Here is a 26,864-nt window from a genome sequence, read left to right as displayed (position 1 = left end):
AAACCTTCCTTCAACTCAGCTGCCAAGGTGATTTTCCTAAAGTACAGGTACCATGTCAGTTTCCTATGCTCAATAAACTCCAAAGGCTCCCTATTACTGCAAAGACCAAATGATTCTTTGTAACCTTACCTCTTCCTACCTTTCCAATCGTCTTACATTCTACAGCCAAATATAACACATCCAAGAAAAAAGAGGAAAAGAAGAAAAATGTAAAGATTATTCCAAATCTGCAGTTAGTCTTGGCCAAAAAGAGATTTTTTTGTTGTTGTTGGCACTAAAGATGGATAAAATTTAGAGTCTCTCCTGTTAAGTCACTGATTCTAGAAACAAAACAACCCTCAACAAAAGAAACAGGCTGAAAAGAATAAAAGATTTCACTGTGTGAGGGGAACATCCAGTTAAGAGTAAACACTGTCAAAAGTTCACTTCATGTTACCCTCTCCTTCCTCTTTGATACTGGCTTCAGTCAGGCCAATTGCAGCTCTTTTGAAGATATCAGGTGAAAGGTATTTTACCACATTTCAGATTTGTATGTGATTCTAATAGCCTCTACATTGTTATTGCCAGAGATTCTTGACTGTAACCATATCCACTTTGCTTCATCTTTGCTAGTCAGGGTACCACAATACTCCCAAGCAGCTCTATTACCTTGAATGTCTACAAAGGTTTTCAAATCCATATCCCAAATTCTAAGTCCAAAATGCCCTCCTGGTCCTTACTGTTAGAGATTGTGTAAAATGGAATCGTCTCTCTACTCTGGAATCATTGGGTAACTTGAAAATGATCTTCACACTTTCAGGATCATCAGGGGGTGGCTCAGGTGGCAGGCACTCTGACTTCCGCTCCTTCTCTTCCTGTAGATTCTGGGAAGAAAAAGGGCAAAGGTTAGTCCTTAGTCAAAGGCCATTCAGAATGAAGGACCAAAAGAACCTGATCACGGAGTAAGAAGAAATTAAATATTTAAGGTTATTTTAACAAAAGTCGTGAATATTTGCTCATATTCATAAGTTATTGCCCAAATTTAGCTCTTTATTACTATGGAAGTATATCGCACTTTGTTATAAAATATTGAGAAATAATATTTTGATAGTGTTCTGGTCTGAGATTCTTGGTTTTGTTTCAAAGACCCAATTAATCTTTCTTAAATAGAAGACTTAATCATCTTCAGAGAAAATATATTAATTTCTTGAAACTAAGATTATTGGAGTTTGTCATGTTTTATAGTAACTAAACTGAGTGGGAAAATAGGTCGTCTATTCACCTTTGGCTAACAACAGGGGAATGCTTACAGAGAGTGGTTAAAGAGGAAGTGACTGGTTTCACAAAGGTGTTTTCTCCAAGGAGAGCATTACTATTGTTCTGTTTGGTAAATTTAGTAAAAAAACAAAATGAAACAAAAAGATACAAACTAAAATTAAGTTCCTTTATTTTATTATGTTCTAAAATTGTCTTTTGTTTGATTACTATAAAATATGAATTAAAACTGCTTGGGTCAAGATATAGAAACTTTTTAAACACAATCACAAAACAATCTTTTTAGATAAATAAAGGCAGACCTAAATAAGTGGAAAAATATTAATTACTGATGGACAGGTTGGGCCAATATAATAAAAATGACAATGCTACCTAAATTCATTTACTTATTCAGTGCCATAGCAATCAAGCTACCAGAGGACTAATTTATGGAGCTAGAAAAAAATTATAAAATTTATCCGGAGGAGCAAAAGGTTAATAATATCAAGGAAATTGATGATAAAAAAATAAAAAAAAGAGAAGGAAGGGGGTCTAGAAGTACCTGATCTCAAACTAAACTGTAAGGTCATAGATGTCAAAACAATTTGGTACTGAGTAAGAAATAGAAAGGATGCTCATTGGAACAAACTAAGTACATAATATACATAAGCAAAGGAGCACAGTAACCCAATGTTCGGTAAACCCAAAGATTCACGTTATTGGGGCAAGAACATACTTTATGAGAAAAACTGCTGGGAAAATTGGAAATTGGTCTGGTAGAAACTACGCATAGACTAACATCTCAATATATAACAAGAAGCTGAAAACAGGCATGTAATTTAAACATGATAAGCAAATTACAAGAAGAAATTACTTGTCAGATCTATGGGTACGAGAAGAGTTCATGATCAAACAAGCATTAGGGCCACAAGAGGTAAAAAAGAACAGTTTTGATTACATAAAATTAAAATTTTTTCTGTACAAACAAAACCAATGCACCTAAAATTAGAAGACAAACAGGAAATTGTAGGAAAAAATCTTTGCAGAAAACTGTTGATAAAAGATCTCATTTCTGATAAATGGGGAACTGAGTCAAATTTACAAGAAAAAGCCATTCTCAAAGTAAAAGTCAAAGGATATAAATAAGCAGTTTTTAGAGGAAGAAATCCAAGCTATCAATAGCCACACGAAAAAAAATATTCCAAATCATTATTGGAGAAATGTAAATTAAAACAACTTTGAGATACATCTCACACGCATCCGATTGGCTAAGATGACAAAAAGGGAAAATGACAAATGCTGGAAGGAACGTGGGAAAATAGGTTCTTTACTGCACTCTTGGCAGGACTGTGAACTAGTCCAACTATTCTGGAAAACAATTTGGAACTAGGCCCAAAAAGCTATTAAACTCTGCATACTCTCTGACCTAGAAATTCCACTACCGCCCAAAGAAACCAAAGAAAGAAGGAAAGGATTCTATGTATAAAAATACCTGTAGCAGCTCTTTTCATACTGGTGAAGAACTGAAAACTGTAGGGATTCCCATCAACTAGGAAGTGGCTAAATAAGTTATGGAATATGAATGTGATGAACTCCCACCTGTCTGACTGTGTGCCTGCCATCTCATATTGTACTTGCCTCCAACTTGCCTCCAACTTCCTAGGGAAGAGGAGTGGTGTCCACCACTCAGTGATGAATATTCTCAAACTTGGTCATAACCTTTTACCATCCCAAGTGATCTAAATTCCTATAGATCATTATCCAAACCCCATTCCTCACCTCCCAACAACCAACTCCTGTTCCCATCCCCCTCAACTTTCCTACCACAAAATTTCAACCTAACTCCACCCAGCCCTTCCACTATGTTCCCTGGAATGCCTGTTTCACAAGCAACAAACTTTCCTTTATTTTAAATCTTTTCCTTTCTCACTCCTTCTGCCTACTAGCTCTTACTGAAATCTGGCTCCCTGCTGATGTTACAGCCTGACTGGCCACCCTTTCCAGTAATGGCTGCACCTTCACTCATTCACCTTGGCTCACTGGTCAAGGCAGGAATACTCCTTCCTCCCTACTGCCACTTCCAAGTTCTCCCCCTTCTTCTATTGCTCGCTAGCTTCTCTTCCTTTGAGTTTCATGCTACTCACATTCACTATCCAATCAAAATCCTGTAGTTGTCTACAGACCACCAGGTCACTCTCCTTCCTTTGTTCAGTACCTGGAACACAATTTTTCTCTCCTTCCCAAGTCCTGCCTTCAAATAGTAGGGGACTTCAACATACATATTAATTCTCTCTCAAACACCCTTTCCAATGGGTTTCTCTACCTACTCACTTCCCATGAGCTATTCCTTTAACCCACCTTTAGCCACATACACAAAGATAGTTACACCTTCGATCACAAATGTACCACTTCTAAGTTTAAGAATTCTAAAATCCCTTTATCCAACCATAATCTATTGCCTTTTTACTTCTCTGCCTTCCCTTACAAAACTCTACTGTTCCGCTGCACCATGACTTCCAATCCTTTGACCTCTCAATTCTCTCCCAGGCTATCTCCCCTTGTAGAAAGTAGCCACTTTCTCTTCTTCTCCACATTCTGACCCCTTGGTGAAACCAATTCAACACTACACTTCCTCTCTTGAATCCCTAGCTCTCTTGCATCACCAACTATACCCAGCCAACCTTCAGCCTTGGATCACTCCTACTATTAGTTGCCTTCATTCCTACAAACATGCTGCTTAATGAAAAAGGGGAAAATCACACAACTGTTCTGACTGGATCCACCACAAATTAATGTTACTATCTCAACTGGGCCCTTACTGCTACTAGGTAGTATCCCTTTATCAACTCACTATCCCACTGTCCACAGCAGCTCTTCTAAACCTTTTCATCTCTCCTCAAACTTCCCATGGCTCCCTCTCTTCCCAATCTCTCAGCTGACACCCTTGTCTCATAGTTTATGAAAAACTGAAGCCATTCAATCTGAATTCTTCTCTCCTCTTTCTTATCTCTTATCACTCAGAAGCCTTTTGCCATTAACTCTTCCTTCACTCCCGTCTCACATGTCAAAGTGGCCTTACTCCTTATAAAAACAAATCCTTCTACTTGTTCAAGCAATCCCTGTCAAGGAATCCATCAATCATTTCATTCTCTCTCTCCTGGCTCATTTCCAAGTTCCTACAAATATGTCCATGCCTCACACGCCCTGAAAAAACTTTCACTTGATTCTTCTATTACTGTGGATCACCCTAAATCACATCTACATCCTATATTTCTTCTGCCATCTAAAATAGGTGCCTCCACTTTCTCTCCTCTCACTCTCTTCTTAACCCCACAATTTGGATTCCGACCTCATCATTCCACTGAAACTACTCTCTCTAAAGTTACTAACGATCTTCTTAGTTGCTGAATTCAAAGGCTTTTTCTCAATCCCCATTCTCCTTAACCTCTCTACGGCTTCTCACACTCTCTTCCTTGACACTCTCTATCCTGGATCTCCTCCTACCTATTTGACTCCTCTGTCTCTTTTGCTGGATCTTCCTCCAAATCAGGCCCTCTAATTGTAGTTATCCCTCACGGTTCTACCATAGGACCTCTTCTCTTCTCTTTCTATACTTACTTCACTTGGTGATCTCATCAATTCCCATGAATTTAATCACTATCACTATACTGATAATTCTCAAATCTGCCATCCTCCCAGTCTCTCCCTCGAGCTCAAAATCTATGAGTCATCCTAGATTCTTCATTATCTCTCACCCCCCCCCCCCCGCCCCAGCCAGCAGATTTCACTTTTGCAACCTATCTTGTATATACCCCCTTCTCTCCTCTAAAGATGCTGCCATCATTCTAGTACAGGCCCTCATCACCTTATACCTAGAGTATGCTCTTCCTCCTTTGCTTCAACTACTGACCTTCTGGGCTTCCTTTAAGACCCAACTAAAAGCACATCTTTTACTGGAAGCCTTCCCCAATTACTCCTAATTCTAGTGGCTTTATTCCATTAATTATTTCCTATTTCTCCTGCATATAGCCTGTTTTGTATATATTTGCTTGCATGTTGTCTCCATCATTAGATTGTAAGCTCCTTTAGGCAGAGACTGTCTTTTGTCCTTTTTTGAATCACCGGCATTTAGCACAGTGCCTGGCATATACAGTAGGCACTTAATAAATGTTTACTGATTACTAGCTGGAATATTATTGTGCTGTAAGAAACGATGGAGGGGATGGTTTCAGAAAAATTCAGGAAGACTTACGTAAACTTACATAGTGAAGTCAGCAGAACCAGGAAAACAATTTATGTAGTAACAGCTACACTGTAACTCTGATCAAGGCAACGACCAACCACAATTCCAAAGGACTCATGCTATCCACCTCCAGATATAAGACTTAAGAGTGGCAAATGAAGTATAATTTCTTCTCTTTCTTTTAAAGTTTTGTCTGAACATGACCAATGTGGGAATTTGTTTTGCATAAGTGCACATATTTGCAATGGGCTGTGTTTTTCTGGTCTTTTGAGCGAGTAGAGGAGGGATATGAGATGGGAGAGTGGAAAGAATTTGGAGTTGAAAATAAAACTGAATTCAAAAAGAAGGAAGGAAAGGAAGAAGGGGGAATGGAATGGAGGGAAAGGGAGGGGAGGGAGGAAGGAAGGAAAAAAGAAAGACAAAGACAGATTGCTTGGGTCAAAGAGAATTCTAATTAGCAAGGGAACTTCTCCCCAAGTGGGAATTCTTATCTATTAATAAACTGTCTCCGAGAGACTTTGGCTAAAACACAGAGTAGAGTTTTTCTTCCTGTTTCCTCACTGTTAATGAACAGAAAGCAAATGATTTGAGACATCAGAGCATGAAATGAGAGTACATGAATACAGCCTAGTTGTCTATACTTAGCTCCTAGGACTTTAAAAGCAGCTACCATTTCTTGCCTTATTGTGGAGTTTATTGAGTAGATGGGTGACATGGTTAGACCTGCAGTTTAGGAAAATCACTTTAGCAGCTGAATGGAAGATGGACTGGAGCAAAGAATGAATTGAGAAAGACAGACCCAAGAGCTGTGAGGTGATGAGGGCTTTAATTAGTTGTGGCAGTGTCAAAGGAGAGAAGGGGGCATACCTGAGAAATGTTGCAAAGGTGAAATCAATAGGCGTTGGCAACAGCTTAAATATAGGGATGAGTGATAGTGAAGAATCCAGGATGACTCCTAAGTTGTGAGTCTGAGGAGCTGGGAGGATGGCATTGCTCCCTACAGTAATAGGGAATGTAGGAGAGGAAAGTTTAGGAGAAAAGATAATGAGTTCTGTTTTGGACGTATTGAATTTAAGATGTCTACTAGATATTCAGTAATATGAGTACTGACAGGCACTATATCAAGTGGGTTAAGCTTCATAGGCCCAGAGACTTATGTTGGTCAGAAGACGACAAGCCTATCACTAAAGGATCTGCCTCGAGTAGATGAATTTCTTCAGCCACAGCAACTGAAGAAACCATCTAAGATGTGAAGGAAGTGCCAACACTGACACAATGTTTTGATGTATTACACTATAGTATTAGAAGCAAGAGCATGAGGGTTTCTTACCCGTCGCCGCCTCTCTTCTGCCATTTTCTGTTGTTGTACTTCTTCCTCCTTTTGTCGCTTCCGCTCTCGCTCCTCTTGCTTCTTCCGTTCTTTCTCCTGGTCAGCTCGGAGGGAGGCCAAGTAGGCTTCATCTTGTTGCTGCCTTAGCACCTGGGTCTGGTTTCTCTCTTCCCTGCAGATATGCCAAAAGGCATATTCAATCAATCAATGAACAAGTACTCCATCAGTGCCTACTATGGGCTAAGTGCTGAGGGCATGAGCAAAGACAATCAAGCAATCTCAACTTGCAAGGAGCTTGCATTTTAACAGAGAGCTATCAAGTGTACATGTGTATGTGTGTGTGTGTGATACACATGCATATACAGCATAAATATAAAGTGAGACAAAATAGTTAAGCAGAAGGTGGTCTGAAAAGCAGGGCAGTACTGGCTGGTGAGAGGACAAGAACAAGGTGTACAAGATGTCTGAGCTGCATCTAAGGAAGTGAGGGGTGCTATGAGGTGGGAGGTGAGGAGAAATCTACATTCTAGGCATAGGGGACACTGATACTGAGCAAAAGAAGAGTAATCTTCATTAGAATACATTTCCAAAACATTCTTAAAAGAATATTTCATGCCACCACATGAATCATAAAAACTGACTATGGCCAAACACAAAACAATTTTTTTTTTACATGTCTTCTATGCCAAGCATTGCACAAGGCACTGGGAATATAAAGACAAAAAAGAAATAGTTCCTGCACTGAAGGAACACACATTCTATAAGGAGAAATAACATATATAGCATGTACATATGTAAATATGCACAAAAGAGACAATATATGAATTGCTCAGTCATTTATGTAGAGAAGGCAGCAGGGTCTTTAATAGTACTCAAGTACTTCAACAGTAAGCAAGTAGCCAACATTTGCCATACACTTATGTGGCCCAAAAGGATCTCTGTAATAGCTGGACCACATGGGGTTAACTAGTACCTCTCCAAGCGTTCAGAAACCAGGTATGTCTGGTTTGCATCCATGATGAATGTCAGTTGGTTAATGAGATCATCAGGTTGAATGAGACCTTCTAACCGCCCGACCACAGTCATTCTCCGATCTTTCAACATGATCATAGCTAGGAATGGATATGTATTCTCTCGCAAAGCTTGGGACACTGGAGGAGACCAAAGAGAACAGGATACAATTTTCAAAGCACTGCTACAAGTATTATCATTTAATCCTAACAACACTGTGAGACAGGGAGGGTAGAATTTATTTTATAGATGTAGAAACTGAGGCTCAGACAACTTAGTCATTTGCTCAAAGTCACGTGGCTACTGGAGCTAAAGCTAGAACTTGGTGTAACCAAGACCACTTTGAAATAAACAAACCAGCAAATAATTAACTTTAAAGTATAGCATTCCATCCAAGCTCTTAAACGAACTTTGATCCGCTCCTATACACTACAACTTGAAGCAGAATCTTGGTGAAACCTCTTTGCTTAGTTTTCCTCAAGAGGAGTGATGATACCATTGTTCAATTAATGAAAGTGATTTCTGCTCAAATAAGAAAAGAGATTACAGATTAGAAAGCAATGGGTTTCTCTGTTTATATAGATCCTGATAAGACAGTATTCCAGGCAGAGATTTAGATACGTGTAAATATTTAAGCTTCAGAACCAAGCAACTGGCTAGAAGAGCAGTATTCAGGCTCTAGGTTCTGTTTAATGACTGAAAAGAGCTTTAAGTAAAAGAAAATACTATAAAATATCTTTCCTCCAAAGTTCATCTTCATACATATTTCATTATAAGAAATGGACTCTGAATAATAAAACTACTTCCACATCATGGCTGATGTCCCTATGACAATACTCTAGTAACTCAATTACAACAAGCCCTTTACAACAACCAATTCTCTAGAACAAAGGATCTCTCTCATTACTTACTATAAACACTGTTAATATTCTCACACCTCAGTGATTTTGAATTTTGAATATATTGCTATCTGATCTCATTTTATTGTCACAACAATCACGGGAGCTAAGTGGGAAAGGTACCATGCCCTATTTGATAGAAGAGAAACCTAAGGCACAAGAAGTCTGGGTGAACTACTTAAAGTCACATAGACAGCAAATGGCAGAACCAGCACCAGAGCCTAGGTCTCCAGACTTCCATACCTATATGCTTTCTACGTGACAATACTGTAGCTGATTGTGTGCTTTGACTTGGCAGCACCCTTCAAACTGTGATTGCTGCATCACTAACAATGGACCATCGGTACCTCCTTGTCAGCTTGCACCCACTCTTCTATCTCCATTTGCACTAAATTTGTTCATAGGGTATGAAGAACATAAGCACTCCTCAATGTTTGCTGTTGAACAGAATTCCAGGTACAGGCAACATCACAAACTTCATCATTGATTCAACCTATGGGACAAGTTGGTCAGTATTGGAATTGTTATTTACATTTTCTGAAGTAGGGATTTCTTCAATGTTGAGAACTCTAGATGAGGAAACGACCTCTACTAATGCGGATCAGCACCTTCCTTGCAACTTAATGTCTTAGAGAACTGACTAGACCACCAAGAAGTTAACTAACTTGCCCAGGATGACTCAGCCAGTATATGTGAGAGGTAGAATTTGAACACAAGTCTTCCTTAGTCCAAAATTAATTCTCTATCCACTATGCTACTCTGCCTTTTTGAAATGTAATTACCGAACAGATTTCATAAGAAAGTTGATCCACTATGGTAGCACATTCCACTTTTTATCTCTTTATAACTACATAGTATCAGCAAATGTTCTCATGAAATCTCTTCTGTAATAATATCTTATACTGAACCCCTGGCCCAGAGGTTGAATCAATGAAACAACAATGCAGGAAAAATTATCATTAAAAATTCTATTAAGAAACCAATCCTGCTTGCTCAGGGTAATCACCATCACTGTTTAGCAATAGAGTAGTTTTGCTTTCACTGGGCATTACTGTAATTCCAAAACAATCTCTCAGTGATAATGAGCACAGTACCTTGCATATAGCAGGCGCTTAACAAATGGCTGTTGGATGAAAGAATCAGTGAGAAAAAATTATTCCATCCATCCATTCATTTTAACTTGTATTATTAACAACACATAAAAGTGTAACCTCTGAAATCTACAGGAAAATGAAATTTTCCAACTGCCAAATGTTTTATTTTATGGGATCCTGTGGTATCAGTACCTTTAAGAACAGTCAACCTGTCATAATTCTCTTTAAACAAAGAGGAAAACATTTCCTTGGCATCAGTCTGAGCAGAAATTAGCAAACATTATCAAAACTGACCTGTCTTACTAGTGGAAAAACCGTATTGAATATCAAGTACTATGAAAAAACCATAAAATTATTCTACAGCACCATGATTTGATGCCTATGTAACAATAAACATCCTACTATTGTCTTAGTTTGAAATACCAAAAGTGCAACTTTGAAAATATATCCAGTGTGGTCAACTCTATCTACTTATACAAAACTACATATTTTTGATAAGTATCATGGCAGAGATAAGAGCACTCGCAGCACTATTTACATTTCATTCATACAGAACATACTCTAGGTCTTCTAATTTAGGTAGGTGAATCACATGGCATTTTAGGAAAGCCAGAAAGAATTTCAAACAGCTGTCTTTTCTTAAGTCCTTGGATATCACAGAGGGTAGAGGTACTAATACTGTACTGACCCAACATTAACAGTGCTTCCCCTTGTCAAATCATACAGTAGTACACTTTTCTCTTTTAAGATTATTTTAATCTTCATACATTTTTACTAAAAAAAAAAAAAAAAAAGACTGGAACTTATATTGAAGAATGGCTTGATGCTTCCAACTGTTGCTGCTTGTGTCAGCATATAAGATATGGTGCTATGTAATATAACAGCTCTTTGTCACTGCAGAGATTTCTCATGCCTTCAAATACTTGCACTGAAGTACAGGTGGCTGGCTATTCCTTCCACAGAAACACTAGTGCTGTCCCATGTTTTCAAGGATTATAGTAATGAGGAACAGGTGGGTTGTCTGCCATTCCGGATAAGTTATTCTACCTTCTGCCTCTTCACTGCTAACTCTTTGATTTGCATCTTGTCAGAGCATTTGCTGATTTTCACTGTTCTTTTCCCTTCTCCTTTCTGCTTTTGAAATTTGCTTTTCTATACTCTGTTACTTTTCCCATACTTCTCAAGTTTTCTATGAACACCAAAACCTAATCATTGTACTTTTCTCCTTTACTGATAAGATTGATAGGTCAATCAACTACGAAATACTGGATGCAATTTTTGGCTCTTCTCAGCTGTAATTTTTGTTGTTGGGTGCTCAGGGGCTGCTTTGTCCCTAAAGCAGCGTAACAGTCCTTGAATCATCAAGATTTTATTATAAGAAGAATTTCATCTGTATTTGTTCATTTGGTTTAAAAGGAAAAAATTTTATGGACAGATTTAGCGACTTGGTTTTTTACTCAGCTCTTAAGAGATCCAGCCTTGTTCTCCTAGGCCTCATGAAGCCACAAAAAAGCCAACGTACACAGGATTTGTTAAGTAATTAAGAAATCAGAACTAAGGGACCAGAAAATAAGAAAACTAGATCATGAAGACCATGTTAAATGCACTGTTGGTACACCACATTCATAGGAGGAAGTGTCTGAAAATAACTTAATTTTTCTTCAATCCTTTAAACCCCAAGATGAGTTCTAAGAATATCTCAAACTAAGAGTCCCTGTTGTAAATATCCCTAATGAATATGACCTCTCAAGGTATTCAGGGTACTTTGAAACACAATATATTGTTAAGAGTAATTGGTGAAGAGACTAAAATCTTCATTGGTAGTTCACTAAGACTAAGGACAAGCTGATAATTATCATTTTATGCCAGGGAAACAAAAACAAAAAAGGCTCCACCAATAATGAAGAAGGATTTGTGATGTTACTTCCTCTTCACTATCTATTCATGACAGTACCAAAGGAAGATATGTGATAAGTTCCATGAAGCAAATGAGACAAAGCAAGAGGCACAACTTACCCCTGTATCCCTCAGGTTTGTTTGTGGAACATGCCCAAAAGAGCATCCTATTGTTTATAAGCGAAATGACATCAGGTGAACAAAGAGTATTGCTGTTGGGAGGGAAGACACAAATATGATAATGATGTATTGATTAAAAACATAAATTAAGGGAACAAAAAATAGGTGAGAAAGAAATCTTTTTACTTACCGACAAAAATCATCAGAATCTTGATGATCATCACCATGGAGATAGACCAACAGAAATCGAAGTTCTCGCTTGGCATCATTTAGTGCCTTTGTGAAACAGAAAACAATGAATTAATTACATATGGCACAGTATATGTATCCTTAACAAAACTTACAGGAAATATGAATAAGGGAATAAAAATAAGAAATTAAAAAACCATTTAGAATGCGTGATCTACCTTCATAACCCTCAAAAAAAATTCCCACCAAATACATACCTCTACTTCTTATGTTTTGCTGTTTCTGAATTAATGTTCCTCAATGAGAAAAGCCACTAAAAGTTTTTAAACTGCACGAAGAACACAAAAGGAAAGAGAGGCTAAAAAGTGCAGTCAACAAACAGCTACTATGTGCCAAGAACTGTGCTAAATGTTGGGGATACAAAGAAAGGTAAGAACATTCCCTGATCTCTTCAAGTTCACGTTCTAATTCAAAGAAGGGGAGTGGGGAGATGGGTAAGGAAAGACAACATACAAACAAGACATATATACATATTGGATGTAGGATATTTTTTTAAAAAGCCATGTCAGCTACTCCTGAACATCTAGTCCAATCTTACAAGAGTATGAGGTATTAGTGATATCACTGGCTATAGAGAAGAAGAAAAAAATTATTCCCCAGCCACATAAAAAAAGCGATATAAGTACTATACTGTATTCTAACTCTGTCCCATTCTTGCAAACAAAATAAAGCTATTAAATGCACAACCCAAGCAGCTCCCCCTGGTGAGGGAAATACACTGAAGGCATTAAGCAGCAGAGACTGTCAGTTGCTTGAGGGCAGGTACCATGATGTACTTCTTTTTAACTCCTACAGTTCCCAAAAAAGTTCTAGGCAAATAAATGGTAGGCATTTAAATACTTCTTCAATGCTATAAAAAGAAGAAGTAGAAAGTACTATTAAGAATGATAGTGGTAGCAGCAAGTGTGAAAAGTGTAAGAGAAATATGGAGCATGAGAAGAAGAGAAAAAGAAGATATTTTTCCTCTCCAGATATTCAGGCTACATGAATCATGAAATAACCTTTCCTCCTCCCAGATTGGTGGTTCTCTACTCCTTTCCAGATATACCAGGAATATGATCTTACTTAGCTTGATTTTAAGCTGGAAGGAACATTAAAGAACATCTAGTTCAGCTCCTTCATTTTACAGATGAGGGAACTGAGGTCCAATTAGGTAAAGTGACTTTTCTATGGCATTGGAATTCGAACTCTAATCTTTTGACCCCAAATCTAATGATCTACCTCAGCAATAAATCAATAAGCATTTGTTAAACACACAGTATAAGCCAAGCACAGGAGATACAAAGAGAGAAGGGCAGGGCAAGGGCAGGGAAGGGAGAGGGAGAGGGAGAGGGAGAGGGAGAGGGAGAGGGAGAGGGAGAGGGAGAGGGAGAGGGAGAGGGAGAGGGAGAGGGAGAGGGAGAGGGAGAGGGAGAGGGAGAGGGAGAGGGAGAGGGAGAGGGAGAGGGAGAGGGAGAGGGAGAGGGAGAGGGAGAGGGAGAGGGAGAGGGAGAGGGAGAGGGAGAGGGAGAGGGAGAGGGAGAGGGAGAGGGAGAGGGAGAGGGAGAGGGAGAGGGAGAGGGAGAGGGAGAGGGAGAGGGAGAGGGAGAGGGAGAGGGAGAGGGAGAGGGAGAGGGAGAGGGAGAGGGAGAGGGAGAGGGAGAGGGAGAGGGAGAGGGAGAGGGAGAGGGAGAGGGAGAGGGAGAGGGAGAGGGAGAGGGAGAGGGAGGAGGGGAGGGGAGAGGAGAGGAGAGGAGGACCATCACTGTTCTCAAACTGCTTAAGGAAATGGGGGAGATTACAAAAGAGGTAAGAAAAAGACTACATTCTAAACATGGGAGAAGGCCAGTTCAAAGTCAAGACAAATGATGAAATGCCACATGGGAGTAACAGAGAGAAGGCCAATATGGCTGGACTGAAGAGTGTGGGAAAGGTGGAAGGAAAGATTGGGACCAGACTGTAAAAAGCTTTAAAAGTCAGAGTTTATATTTTATCCTAGAGGCAGTAGGGAGTCATTGGAGTTTACTGAGTAGGGGAATGATATGGTGAAATCTATGGTTAAGGAAAATCACTTTGGCCGCTATACTGGTAGATGAATTATGGATTAGAGTGGAAAGAGACTAGAGGCAGGGAGATCAATTAGGAGTATTTTGCAACTATCCAGGCAAGAGATAATGAAGACCTGAACTAAAAGCAGTGGCTATCTGAGTCTGAAAGAAAGGGTTGGATACTAGATATGTTATGAAAATGGCAAGATTTGGCAACTGGTTGGATATGTGTGACAAAGTACAGTAAGGTACAGGATTGGAGGAAGGGGTGGGGTAGAGGTTAGGGTAAAATAACTGATCTTATGTCTCTGCCCCCATGCTCAACCTACTCTGACTTGTATTAAGGTTAATTCTTAAGTTACTTCAAAGCATAAAGATGCCAAGATATTTACCTAGACAGAATTCTGTCACATACCTACAATGTAATAGTGGTGACCAGTTTTTCTTGCTGGGAAACCTAGATTTCTTAAATATTCACATAACTAAGGGATGCCGGGAGTATGTGATCTAAGTCACAATCAAACTGAACTGTAAATTTTTGCACTGAAGAAGCACTTAAAAAAAAAAAAAAAAAGGAAAGCGCTTCGGTTTTCTTCCAAGGATGGATTCACATTAATAAGGTAGCTTTTGTATGGTCTCTGCCACTGACCTGGCTGTATGTTCCCTGGTAGAAGACAGGATGTGTCCTCCCATATTTCTCTTCAAATATGTGCATAAATGAAACGATGTCCCCAACAGGGTCAGTTACCCGACTTCGAGGGTCAGGACGTATAAAACGAAGCGCAAACCTACGGAGGAAGGACATGGATCCCATTTACTTAACTTTGTATGATATAATCAGCTTAAGCAAAAGACATCATCAATCAGCCCATACAGAGTCATTCAAGTAGGACCTAGAACCATAATATTTGCCTGCTGGTCAGTGTAAATTTCCCTGTTCCTTCAAAGAAGCAAATCAGGATTACAAATTCTAACACTAATCTAATTAGACCCCATGTGCTTGTGCACTGAAAATCAGAATCCCAAGGGTGAACATAGTGGTAGGAATAAGACCATTTACAAGAACTGGTAAGAAAAAGGAAGAAGAGACAATGAGACAAAGCAGCACTGGGCTGGGAGAAAAAAAAATGTGCTCATCTCTGTTTACCCCACTATTTTCCCAATATTTCCTTTTCTTCTCGTCTGTAAAAGTTTTCAGTGTATACACATGCACAGTGTATATGCATAAAGGTATATACATATTATCCAATCCAGTCAATTGACTGATTTAAATTTCAAACCAGTAGTATCAACTTCCAACCGTGGTTTTCAATTACTCCTTAGTTGATTCCTTAGAAGGAGAAGAAAAACTGCCTTTGACAGCACACAGAGGAGAGGAAATAACGAGAGGGACAACTATTCCCATCTACCTAGCACTTTTAAATCCTTACAACAATCCTAGGAAGTGGTCAGTGTGGGTCTATCATCTCTACTTTAGGCCAAGAAAGGTGAAGTCATCTGCCCAAGACCATATAGCTGATGAGTCACAGAGTTAAAACTCAGCTCCAGTCATCTGACTCCAAAATCCAGGTTGCTTTCTATTGAACCACACTGTTTTGGTGGCAGTTCCTTTCTAAAAGATCAGACTCTATAACGCATGTGTGCCTACAACTTTCTTCTAAATTTCAACAGACCCGCTATATGCAAAAGCTGAGATGTCAATGGGACAGGGATAGAGAAGTCAGTATGTCACATAAAAATTCAAAAACTATTTGGATAATCAATAATATTAAGACTGGTAACATCAATCATGCAAATTTCTGCGGAGCAGAATATTTAAGAATGATAAGACTTTCCTAAAAATGGAAATAACTAACATAGTCTTCTTGGCCACTTGTCAAAGAGGCTGTAAAAACAATTCCTGCTTAGTGATGGCTTAGACCAGAGCCCCCTCCACTCAGAGTCTATGATAAATAGATAAACTCACACTAGTTTTCAATCATTTAAAAAGTGGTATGATTAGGGGCAGCTAGGTGGTGCAGTGAGTAGAGCACCGGCCCTGGAGTCAGGAGGACCTGAGTTCAAATCCGGCCTCAGACACTTGACACATGTACTAGCTGTGTGACCTTGGGCAAGTTACTTAACCCCAATTGCCCTGCCCCACACCCCAAAAAAAGTGCTATGATCTGCTGACTTCCTGGTGGGAAAATAAATTACCAAAATCAAGGATGGCAGCAAGCAAGTTTAGGGGTAAGAGAAGAACTAGGAAAAAGTACAAAAACAGGGAGTCAGAGAAACTGAAGAATATAAAAGAAAGCTATGTGGAAAGGAGAGTGATTTAGGTAACTGAGGGAAATGGGGAGAAGCAGATGAAACTAGTGGTTCTTTAAAAACTATATGTAAAATCAATTTAAACAATTTCTCTAATAATATATAATTATACACATGCACTATAAAATATTTTTGCAGACTGTTAAGAAGACTGCCTGAATAAAGCACTGAATTGTATAACACTCCAAATACAAAAATTCTATAGAGTCCACATTTACTATACACAATCAGTATATATATTAAATATAGCCTATTTATAGAAATCTCAAATTTGACCACAGTATCAATATGTACATACAAAATACTCACCTAAATATATCAAGTATTGTGTAATAGGTAAATCGGAATGGAAGCATAATCAAGTAATAACCCCATCCTAGCAATCCCTGAAATGAAAAAATTTTTAAAGAATAAATATACACTGAATTTTTTAAAAATCGACTTTATAAGTACAAGATGGAAGAAGTATGGCTAGACAGTACATTATCTGAAAAAGATTTAGGGGTTTCAGTGGAGCTAAATATGAATCCACAAGACACTATTGTTAACTGTACCATATTTGTGAAGGATGTTAGCATAGTGGAAGGATGGTCTTAGAGTTAGGAAGACATAGATTCAAATGCACAACCCATCCTGGTCATGTGATCCTAGCTAGACAAGTCATTTAACTTTTCGATGCCCCAGCAAACTCTTAAGGCTAAGTTGTACAACACTTAGAGATCTTCACAGGTAGAGAGTTTCCTTACTGAGAGTTCTCTACACCAATAAAATGACAAATCTGGACCAAAACCCCCTATATTTATACATAGGTTTTAAGTTCCTTTAGGACTAGGACTCTTTTGTTTCTGCTTTTGTACTGGCAATCAGAAGTGAATGCAACCTTAGGCGGTACTAAAGGCAGCAGTGTCCAAAGTGAAAGTTAACAGGATATCCTGCTGGATTCTGCCCTGGTCAGAAAACATATGGAAGAGTATGCTCAGTTCTGGATACCACATTTTAGAAAGGACTTTAATAGGTTAGAGATTATCTTGAGGAAGGTGACCAGGATGGAGAAGAGCCTTAAAAGCATGTCACATAAAGATCATTTGCAGAAAGTAGAGATGTCTAACCTTGAAAAGAGAAGATTTAATCTAATATTCTAACATAGGAAGGTCAGATAGTTGCCTTCACGTTTGATGTCACGTAGAAGATGGATTGGGCTGGTCCTGGTTGGCTGTAGGTAACAGAACTATGAGAGACAGACAGAGGCTTATTATATGGAAAAAGTTCCAAATGCTTTGAGTAGAATGGTCTGCTTTGGGACACAGTGCCTTCTCCTTTGCTAAAGGTCTTCAAGCAAAGACCAGATGACCACCTGTTGAATATGCTGTAAAAAGGGTTTACTACTTAGGGACGAATTGGACTAGATCACCTGATGAGGAGTCTTCTAATTCTATGATTCTGGGGGACTGTCTGCGAAAATTTCAGAACAAAAGTGTTAACTCCTTGCTCTTTTACATTATTTTTAACTTTTAGTGACATTGATTCCTGTATTCTCCCTGCTCAATAAAAGTCCATTTTTGTCTTTCTCTAGTATTCTTGCCCTTGAATGTGATTTTCTGTTCTTGTCTGTCTTTTCCTTTATCTACGTGCTCTAATTCAACAATACAATATACTGGGAATGGTGCTAATCCTGGAATCAAGACACTCAGATTTGTCCAGAATGTGACACAGCAGCCAAAATAATTTAATGCAGGGAATAGAGCAAGTCATTCAATCTCTCAGTCCTGCAGAAAACTCTCTAGGACTAGAAATCACAAAGCAGGTAGCAATCTTCTTTAGCAGAAAGGATTTCCTCACTAGGAATTCTCTCTACTGTTGAAATTATATGTACAGACCTTTCCCTTTAGGTCTTTCTCCCTCTCACCCTCCTTAAATCAAAGCAACTTTAGACTACATCAGTAGAAGCAGATTTCAGATGAGGGAAATGGGAGACCTACCATGTTCTACCCTGGTCAGATGCCTGGAATATACTGTGTTCAGTTTTATGCATCGCATTTTAAGAGGGACATTAACAAACTAGAACATGCCTAGATAACCACTAGGGCAAGATCACTTGAAATTTATTATATGATGAATGGCTGAAGGAACTGGGTATGTTTATACTAGAATAACAGAACCTCAAAGTCAGAAGGGATCTCAGAGGTAACTAGTTCAACCCTTATTTTAAGCACGAATCCTCTTTAAAGTGTGCAAACTAGTGGTTATCTGACATCAAGCAGCATGCTGTGGATTGGTCAAAAGACTTGGATTCAAATCCTGATTCTGCTATTTACTACCTTAATTACATTAGGAAATTCTCTACTGAATCTTCCTCTGTAAAATGAGGTGGTTGGATTGTCTTATCTCTACTGCCCCTTCAGTTCTATATCTCACAACAACTCATAACAACGTTAAGTCATAGGAAACTCATGACCACTTGTGGCAACCCCATTAAATTTTGGAGGAGAAATGCCAGGAGCATTACAATGTTCGTCAATCTAATAAAGGCCTTTCATACTGTCAGCTGTGAGGGCTTGTGGAAAATTTTGGCAAAATTTGGTTGTCCAGAAAAGTTCATTGGCAATGTATATGCTGTTTCATGACAGCATGCTTGCCCAGGTTCTGGATGATGGACAATGTTCTTGAGCTTTCTCAGTCACCAGTGGAGTAAAGCAAGGTTATATGCTTGCTCCCATGCTTCAGCATGGTGTTTTCAGCAATGATGTTGGATGCCTTCAATGAGGACGAAAACCACATCAAAGTCCCACTCTGCTTGCCATAACAGTCAGATACCACACGGATGGTGAAAATTTTTCAACCTGAAAAGACTACAAGCCAAGACTAAAGTAGGGAGAGAGTTAGTGCATGATTTTTTGTTTGTGGATGACTGTGTGTTATGGAGATCAGATTTTTCCCAGTTCTTCCCTTTTAAGATGCTAAGACTATCAAGACTCCCCTTTGTTTGAATGGGTGGGAAACCTTTTGCTGTCTTGGTTTTGGAGTATTTCTCAGCTATCAGGAGTCACTGACTTGTATATGATGCAATGCTGGGGATGGGGAACTTTCACACACCCTATCTGGGTGAGCTCCGAAATGGATATAATTGAGGGAAGCTTGGTGTTTGACTTTTGGGGCTCACTCCTGGAAGGAGTGTTGAGACTCTAGGCAAGCTGTTGTAATTACCCCTCTGCCCCCGCCTTGATAACCCAGACAAATATTGGTGCTTCTCTGGTAACTAAGAATTGTGATTTGGATCAGACAAGGTCTTTCTGTTGATGTTTGTAATTTCTGTTTTGTATTCCCCCTGAAGTTCAGGGGGCTTATCTTTTCTCCCTGAACAAAGTGAATGATATATGTATGTTCGATTAAACTGAGATTGTTAACCCCTTAAAGTTGCTTTTCTTAGAAAAGCAGATCAAAGAACCTGCGCTGGCAGCTCTTGTTGCTGGTCTTGTGTTGGGTCTTACACCCCTACAGCAGCTGCTAGCTGAATTGCTGTTACACTGGCACTCAGTGCAGCCTCCGTGGTGAGGCTGCTATGCAACAAAATATGCAAGGATCAATTCTCGGATGCTTGTGCTAATTTTTGCCTAGCAATTAACACCAAGAAAACAAAGATATTCTGCCAGCCAGCACCATACCCTCCATATGTGTTACATCAAATGGAGACCATCAAATGTAACCATCCGTTACAGCAAATGGAGAAATTTTGAATGCTATGGATAAGTTCACTTGCCTCAACAGTACACTTTCCTGGGACGTACACATAGATGATTAGGTTGATACATACACTGCCAGAGCTAGCTCAGTGTTTGGGAGGCTCCAAAGCAAAGTGTGGGAGAAAAGAGGTATTAGACTGCCTACCAAACTAAAGGTCTACAGCCACTGTGCCAACTCGTTGTATGCCTATGAAACTTGGACAGTATACCAGTGCCATGCCAGCAAACTGGATCGCTTCCATTTGAATTGTCTTAGTAAGATTCCGAACATGACCTGGCAAGATAAAGTACTGGACAGTGAGGTCCTTTCTTGAGCTGAACTGCCAAGCATTCAAACTCTATTGTAGGAGCACGACTCTGATGAACTGGCCACATTTTTCAAATGCCGAAAGTACACTGGCCTAAAAGACTGTTTTTTATAGAGAACTCACACAAGATAAACACTCACATGGAGGTCAGAAGAAGTGATACAAGGAAGCCTCACTAAAGAACTCTGGAATTGATTGTGAGACATGCAAGGCACTGGCATAGGACCTTCCAGCATGGTGTGCCTGCATCAAAAAAGGTGCTACACTCTACAAGCAAGGCAGAATTACAGTGGCTCAAAAGGAAAGTGAGATGTGCAAACTTAAAAGACATCGCCACTCCAAATGTTCTTTTTTTGTTTTGTTTTGTTTTGTTTTTGGCAGGGCAACTGGGGTTAAGTGACTTGCCCAAGGTCAAACAGCTAGTACATGTGTCAAGTGTCTGAGGCCAGATTTGAACTCAGGTCCTCCTGACTTCAGGGCCGGTGCTCTACTCACTGTGCCATCTAGCTGCCCCCATTCCAAATGTTCATATGGACCATTTGTGTCCATCTGTGGTAGAGTCTTCTGTTTTGAGCTTGGTCTGATCAGCCAGAGTTGGACATATTGCACCTTGCCGCCAACACAGAGATGTCATTTTGGTCCTCTTCAAGAACAGAGAACAACCAACCAACCAACCAATCTTGTCTTGGGCTGAAATGTGTTTTATGTGTTTTTTTCTTCATTTCCATTCAATGGCACTAGTTCTGCCAAGTAGAACAAGCCTAAGCCCTCTACTTTAATGTCTAAGGATCATGAAATTAAGAGTCAAAAGAAACTTTAAGAGACTATTTAGACCAGGGGTTCTTATGTTTTGTGTCATGGATATCCTCTGGCTGTCTGGTGAAATCTATGGATACCTTCTCAGAATGCTTTTGACTGCATAAAATGAAATACAAAGATCACAGAAGAAATCAATTATAGTGAAATAGGTCCCCAGAAAAAAAAATTTTTAAGTTCACTTAAGGTTAAGAACTTCTGGTCTGAGAGGTGGAGCCAAGATTGCGGCTGGAAAGCAGGGACTTGCCTAGGGCTCTCCCCCAGGACCCTCCAAACACCAATAAAAGATGGCTCTGAACAAATTCTAGAACTGCAGACCCACAAAATAGCAGAGGGAAGCAGGGCTTCAACCCAGGACAGCCTGGATGGTCCCTGGGTAAGGTCTACCGCACAGAACTGGCAGCAGAGCAGAGCCCAGTGTGGGCTATGCCCAGACTAACAACACCGGGAGAACGGCAGAACAAGCCCTAGGGCCTTTAATCAGTGAGCTGCGGCAGTTACCAGACTTCTCAACCCACAAACACCAAAGACAACAGAGAAGGTTAGTGGGAAAAAACTGTGGGACAGAGTGAAAGGAGCTCATGGTTGGCCACCTCCCACAGCTCTGAGGCTGCTTCCAGAGCTACAGCTACAGTTGCTTCCTGCTCCAGGCCTACCTGGTGGGAGGAATTAAGTGGTGGATCTGAGCAGGAATGCAGAGCCAGCTTAGATCTGAGTCCAGTCCAGGTTGGCGGTTCTTGGGGAAAGAGGAGCACTGGTGTGGCACAGCTTGATGTGTAGAAATAGCTCTGAAAACAACAGCGCAGCCCCCCAAGCTTGGGACAAAGTACTCTCTACTCTACAAGCAGTCATACCCCAACAAAAAACTCAAGGGTAAAGTAGTTGGCTGGGAACATGCCCAGGCAGCGAAAATGGACTCAGATTCAGGCTCAGACTTTAGAATCTTTCTTTGGTGACAAACAAGACCAAAACATACAGCCAGAAGAAAAAGTCAAAGAGCCTACATCAAAAGCCTCCAAGAAAAACACGAACTGGTCTCAAGCCATGGAAGAGCTCAAAAAGGATTTGGAAAAGCAAGTTAGAGAAGTAGAGGAAAAATTGGGAAGAGAAATGAGAGTGATGCAAGAAAACCATGAAAAACAAGTCAATGACTGGCTAAAGGAGATCCAAAAAATACTGAAGAAAACAACACCTTAAAAAATAGACTAACTCAAATGGCAAAAGAGCTCCAAAAAGCCAATGAGGAGAAGAATGCCTTGAAAGGCAGAATTAGCCAAATGCAAAAGGAGGTCCAAAAGACCACTGAAGAAAATACTACCTTAAAAATTAGACTGGAGCAAGTGAAAGCTAGTGACTTTATGAGAAATCAAGATATTATAAAACAGAACCAAAGGAATGAAAAAACAGAAGACAATGTGAAATATCTCATTGGAAAAATCACTGACCTGGAAAATAGATCCAGGAGAGATAATTTAAAAATTATTGGACTACCTGAAAGCCATGATCAAAAAAAGAGCCTAGACATCATCTTTGAAGAAATTATCAAGGACAACTGCCCTGATATTCTAGAGCCAGAGGGTAAAATAGAAATTGAAAGAATCCACTGATCACCTCCTGAAAAAGTTCCCAAAAAGAAAACTCCTAGGAATATTGTCGCCAAATTCCAGAGCTGCCAGATCAAGGAGAAAATACTGCAAGCAGCCAGAAGGAAACAATTTGAGTACTGTGGAAACACAATCAGGATAACACAAGATCTAGCAGCTTCTACATTAAGGGATCAAAGGGCTTGGAATATGATATTCCGGAGGTCAATGGAGCTAGGATTAAAACCAAGAATCACCTACCCAGCAAAACTGAGTATCATGCTCCAAGGCAAAATATTGACCTTCAATAAAATAGAGGACTTTCAAGCTTTCTCAGTGAAAAGACCAGAGCTGAATAGAAAATTTAACTTTCAAACACAAGAATCAAGAGAAGCATGAAAAGGTAAACAAGAAAGAGAAATCACAAGAGACTTACTAAAGTTGAACTGTTTTGTTTACATTCCTACATGGAAAGATGATGTGTATAATCCATGAGACCTCAGTATTAGGGTAGCTGAAGGGAATACATACATACATACACACACACACACACACACACACACACACACATATATATACACAGAGAGAGAGAGAGAGAGAGAGAGAGAAAGAGAGAGAGAGAGAGAGAGAGAGAGAGAGAGAGAGAGAGGGCACAGGGCAAGGTGAATATGAAGGGATGATATCTAAAAAAAAAAGCCAAATTAAGGGATGAGAGAGGAATATATTGAGAGTGGGAGAAAGGGAGAGATAGAAAGGGGTAAGTTACCTCACATAAAAGTGGCAAGAAAAAGCAGTTCTGTTGGGAGGGAAGAGGGGGCAGGTGAGGGGGAATGAGTGAATCTTGCTCTCATTGGATTTGACCTGAGGAGGGAATAACATACACATTCAATTGAGTATCTTACCCCACAGGAAAGAAGGAGGAAGGAGATAAAAAAGGGGGGACAATAGAAGGGAGGGCAGATAGAGGAGGAGGTAATCAAAAGCAAACACTTCTGAAAAGGGGCAGGGTCAAGGGAGAAAATTGGATAAAGGGGGATAGGATAGGAAGGAGCAAAATATAGTTAGTCTTTCACAACACATGAGTATTGTAGAAGGGTTTTGCATAATGATACACATGTGGCCTATGCTGAATTGCTTGCCTTCTTAGGGACGGTGGGTGGGGAGGGAAGAGGGGAGAGAATTTGGAACTTAAAGTTTTAAAAAAAGATGTTCAAAAAAAAAAAGTTTTTGCATGCAACTAGGAAATAAGATATACAGGCAATGGGGCATAGAAATCTATCTTGCCTTACAAGAAAGTAAGGGAAAAGGGGATGGGGGGGAGAGGGGTGACAGAAGGGAGGGCTGACTGGGGAATGGGGCAATCAGAATACATGCCATCTTGGAGTGGGAGGAGGGGAGGGTAGAAATGGGGAGAAAATTTGTAATTCAAACTCTTGTGAAAATTAATGCTGAAAACTAAAAATATTAAATAAATAAATAATGATAAATTTAAAAAAAAAAAAAAGAACTTCTGGTCTTGACCAAGAAAAGATTTGTCTCTCAAATATTTGAAGTGCTACCTTCTAATAAGATACATTTTATTCTAATTAGGATGAATAGGTACAAAATTTTGAGGAGACTAATTTTAGCTCGATAAGAGGAAAAACTTCCTGAAAATTACAGCTGTCCAAAAAAAAGAATGTACGAAGTAGGGAGTTTCATGTTTTAGGATCCTTCTAACTCTTAAGCTTCTATAATGAATATTAGAATTTCAGAGATGGAAAGGATTTTACAAGTTGCTAAGACAGCCCCAACAAACAAGGATAAAGGCTTCACCTCGAGACTTTTACTGAGAGAAATCCTGTACCTACTGAGGCAGACCATTCCACTTTGGGACAGCTCTAATTGTAAGGTAAGTTTTCATTACATTAAGTATCTGCCTCTGCTTTCTGGGGCCACGCAGAATAAACCTAACTCCTCTTTCACATGGCAGCCCTTGAAATACCTGATTTCCTTGCTTTTATTTGTTTCTTATGCCACATATGCAAAACTGTTAAATAAAATTAGTAACACAAGCATTATTATAGTTAGCACATGTAGTTAAAATGACAAAAAAAAATGCTGACACGAAGATATTATGTCATCAACTGGTTAATGGCTCATAGCTAATGGGGTAGTCTAGACCCATTTTTGGTTTGTTATGAAGGTCCATAATTCCCATGAAAACTATAGCCTTGTTCCAATATATTGCTGTGCTACACAGGGGCTCTGGAGTTCTTACACTGCCAAGCAGAAGTATTGTATTAAAAGTTACTACAAGGAAACTTAGTTTTCACATTCATATTTCAAAGCACTGGCAGATCATGCCAGCCAGGGGAGAAATGGAACACTGTAAATGCAATACTCTCTACCAGTCCTTAAGCACCCTCATTTGAATCGTGTGCTAAAGGTCCCTGTCACTGCTTTCCAGTTGTTCCCCAAGAACAGCTGATAGGACAAAAATCCTGAAGTCTTATGCTTATACCTCTAGCAAGCAGTAACATCATTTTAAAGAGACATGAGGGGAAAAAAAATCGCAAAAAACTGAAGCAACAGGTCTCAGATAAGGAATTAAATCTTAACAATAATTTATGAGACCACAGATTCAGAGATGGAAGGGATCTTTTGAGTCATTTAGATCAATTTTCTCATTTTAGAGCTGAAGAATATTTTAAAAGCATTTTCTTCACAATAAACCTCTGAGCTTTTTTTTTTTTGGTCCAGCCCTATGATTTCACTGGTATGGGAGCTCTCAGTGTGGAAACTATCTCCACCAAGGAAGATCAGCATCTATCTATAACTTACAGTCTCAAAGAGTTAACAGAGGCAGGACCTAAATCCAGTTCCTCCTAACTCCAAGATTGGCCCTCTGTGTATTACACCATGTTGCTAGTATTATCATCTGCATTTTACAGATAAACTAACGTTCAAAGAAGCACATCACATATCCAAGAAGTATCAAGAGATGGGATTCAAACCTAGGTCTTCTGATTCTAAGTTTACAGTTCTTTTCATTAGACCTCTGAAGATTTGTTAAACAAAAGACAAACATTTTTATCTTGGCTAAACTACAAGAGACATATGAATAAGCCAGCTGTACACTCCTAAATGATAAGAAAATATCCCAAAATAACAGACATATCAAAGTTGAAGAAAAATAGGTACATAGCTACACTGCTTTCCTAACAATTCATGATGCAAAAAAGGAAAACTGTACTCAGGAAATCAACAAAAATCCATTATTATACATTTTGGCTTTTTTCCCCAAGGTTGTCACACAGCAAAAAATGCTGCTACATGAATGACCTTGTGAAATAGAGGAGAAAGAATATCCCCAGCTGCAAAATAACTTGCCCTTGGTTGTGGTCTTGAAACAACATAGCTGTAGATCCTGTGGTCAGCTGTATTAACCTGTAGGGGTCGGGACGGAGGTGGGTTGAAGACACTTGGTACACCTTCTTGCTCATTCAGTCTGTCCTGTACAGCTGCCTGAGGAGGAAAACACACAAAACAAGGGGGAAAAGTCTCAATAAATTAGTTAACCCAGAAGAGTGAAGCCATCATGGTTTCAGGTTTCAAAATAGGATGCAAATTACAATAGCTAAAAATAATGATCCCGAAGCCCTTCTTTTATGAAAATACAACTTTTTTCATATTCAAAGGCGAAGTATACAACACACAGGTTAAGTAGATCAATTAAAATGCATTTTTTTGGTCCTTGTCTTTTGGCTTTTTTAAAGCAAAATGAATTGGGACACACATTTATAAATGATTTACCCTTCAATACATTCTTCAGCAGATCTCTAATATTATCAGTGTATTTCCCTCTAAAGATAAAGATATATATATATATAAAACCTATCCACAACTTGTCTCCTGTTTATTCCTTCCTCATACAACATGATTTCAAGTGTCCCTCTGCTATGCTTGCTGACCTCCTCTGGACATGCTTCAGTTTATTTGTCAATGTTCTTCAAAAAATGTGGT

General features: G+C 39.3%; 1 protein-coding gene across 2 annotated transcripts in view; it reads right to left on the bottom strand.

Annotated features, from left to right (window-relative positions):
• The window catches only part of FAF2 (Fas associated factor family member 2), a 97,113-nt gene that overhangs the window by 15,894 nt on the left and 54,355 nt on the right, over positions 1-26,864 (bottom strand). Inside the window, exons 3-10 of one of the 2 annotated variants that reach the window (XM_036749334.1) lie at positions 26,232-26,366; positions 16,722-16,798; positions 14,752-14,890; positions 12,017-12,102; positions 11,827-11,918; positions 7,780-7,957; positions 6,807-6,978; positions 720-863 (exon numbers count right to left, since the gene is read on the bottom strand). In XM_036749334.1, coding sequence (XP_036605229.1) covers positions 720-863; positions 6,807-6,978; positions 7,780-7,957; positions 11,827-11,918; positions 12,017-12,102; positions 14,752-14,890; positions 16,722-16,798; positions 26,232-26,366 — 1,023 coding nt within the window. Of the gene's footprint in view, positions 1-719; positions 864-6,806; positions 6,979-7,779; positions 7,958-11,826; positions 11,919-12,016; positions 12,103-14,751; positions 14,891-16,721; positions 16,799-26,183; positions 26,367-26,864 lie in introns of both variants that reach the window. The other variant, XM_036749333.1, reaches the window with a different exon arrangement.

Source organism: Trichosurus vulpecula, chromosome 3, assembly GCF_011100635.1.
Source record: "Trichosurus vulpecula isolate mTriVul1 chromosome 3, mTriVul1.pri, whole genome shotgun sequence".
NCBI lineage: Eukaryota > Metazoa > Chordata > Mammalia > Diprotodontia > Phalangeridae > Trichosurus > Trichosurus vulpecula.
Note: the sequence above shows the minus strand (reverse complement) of the source record. Positions and strands in the feature narration are given on the sequence as shown.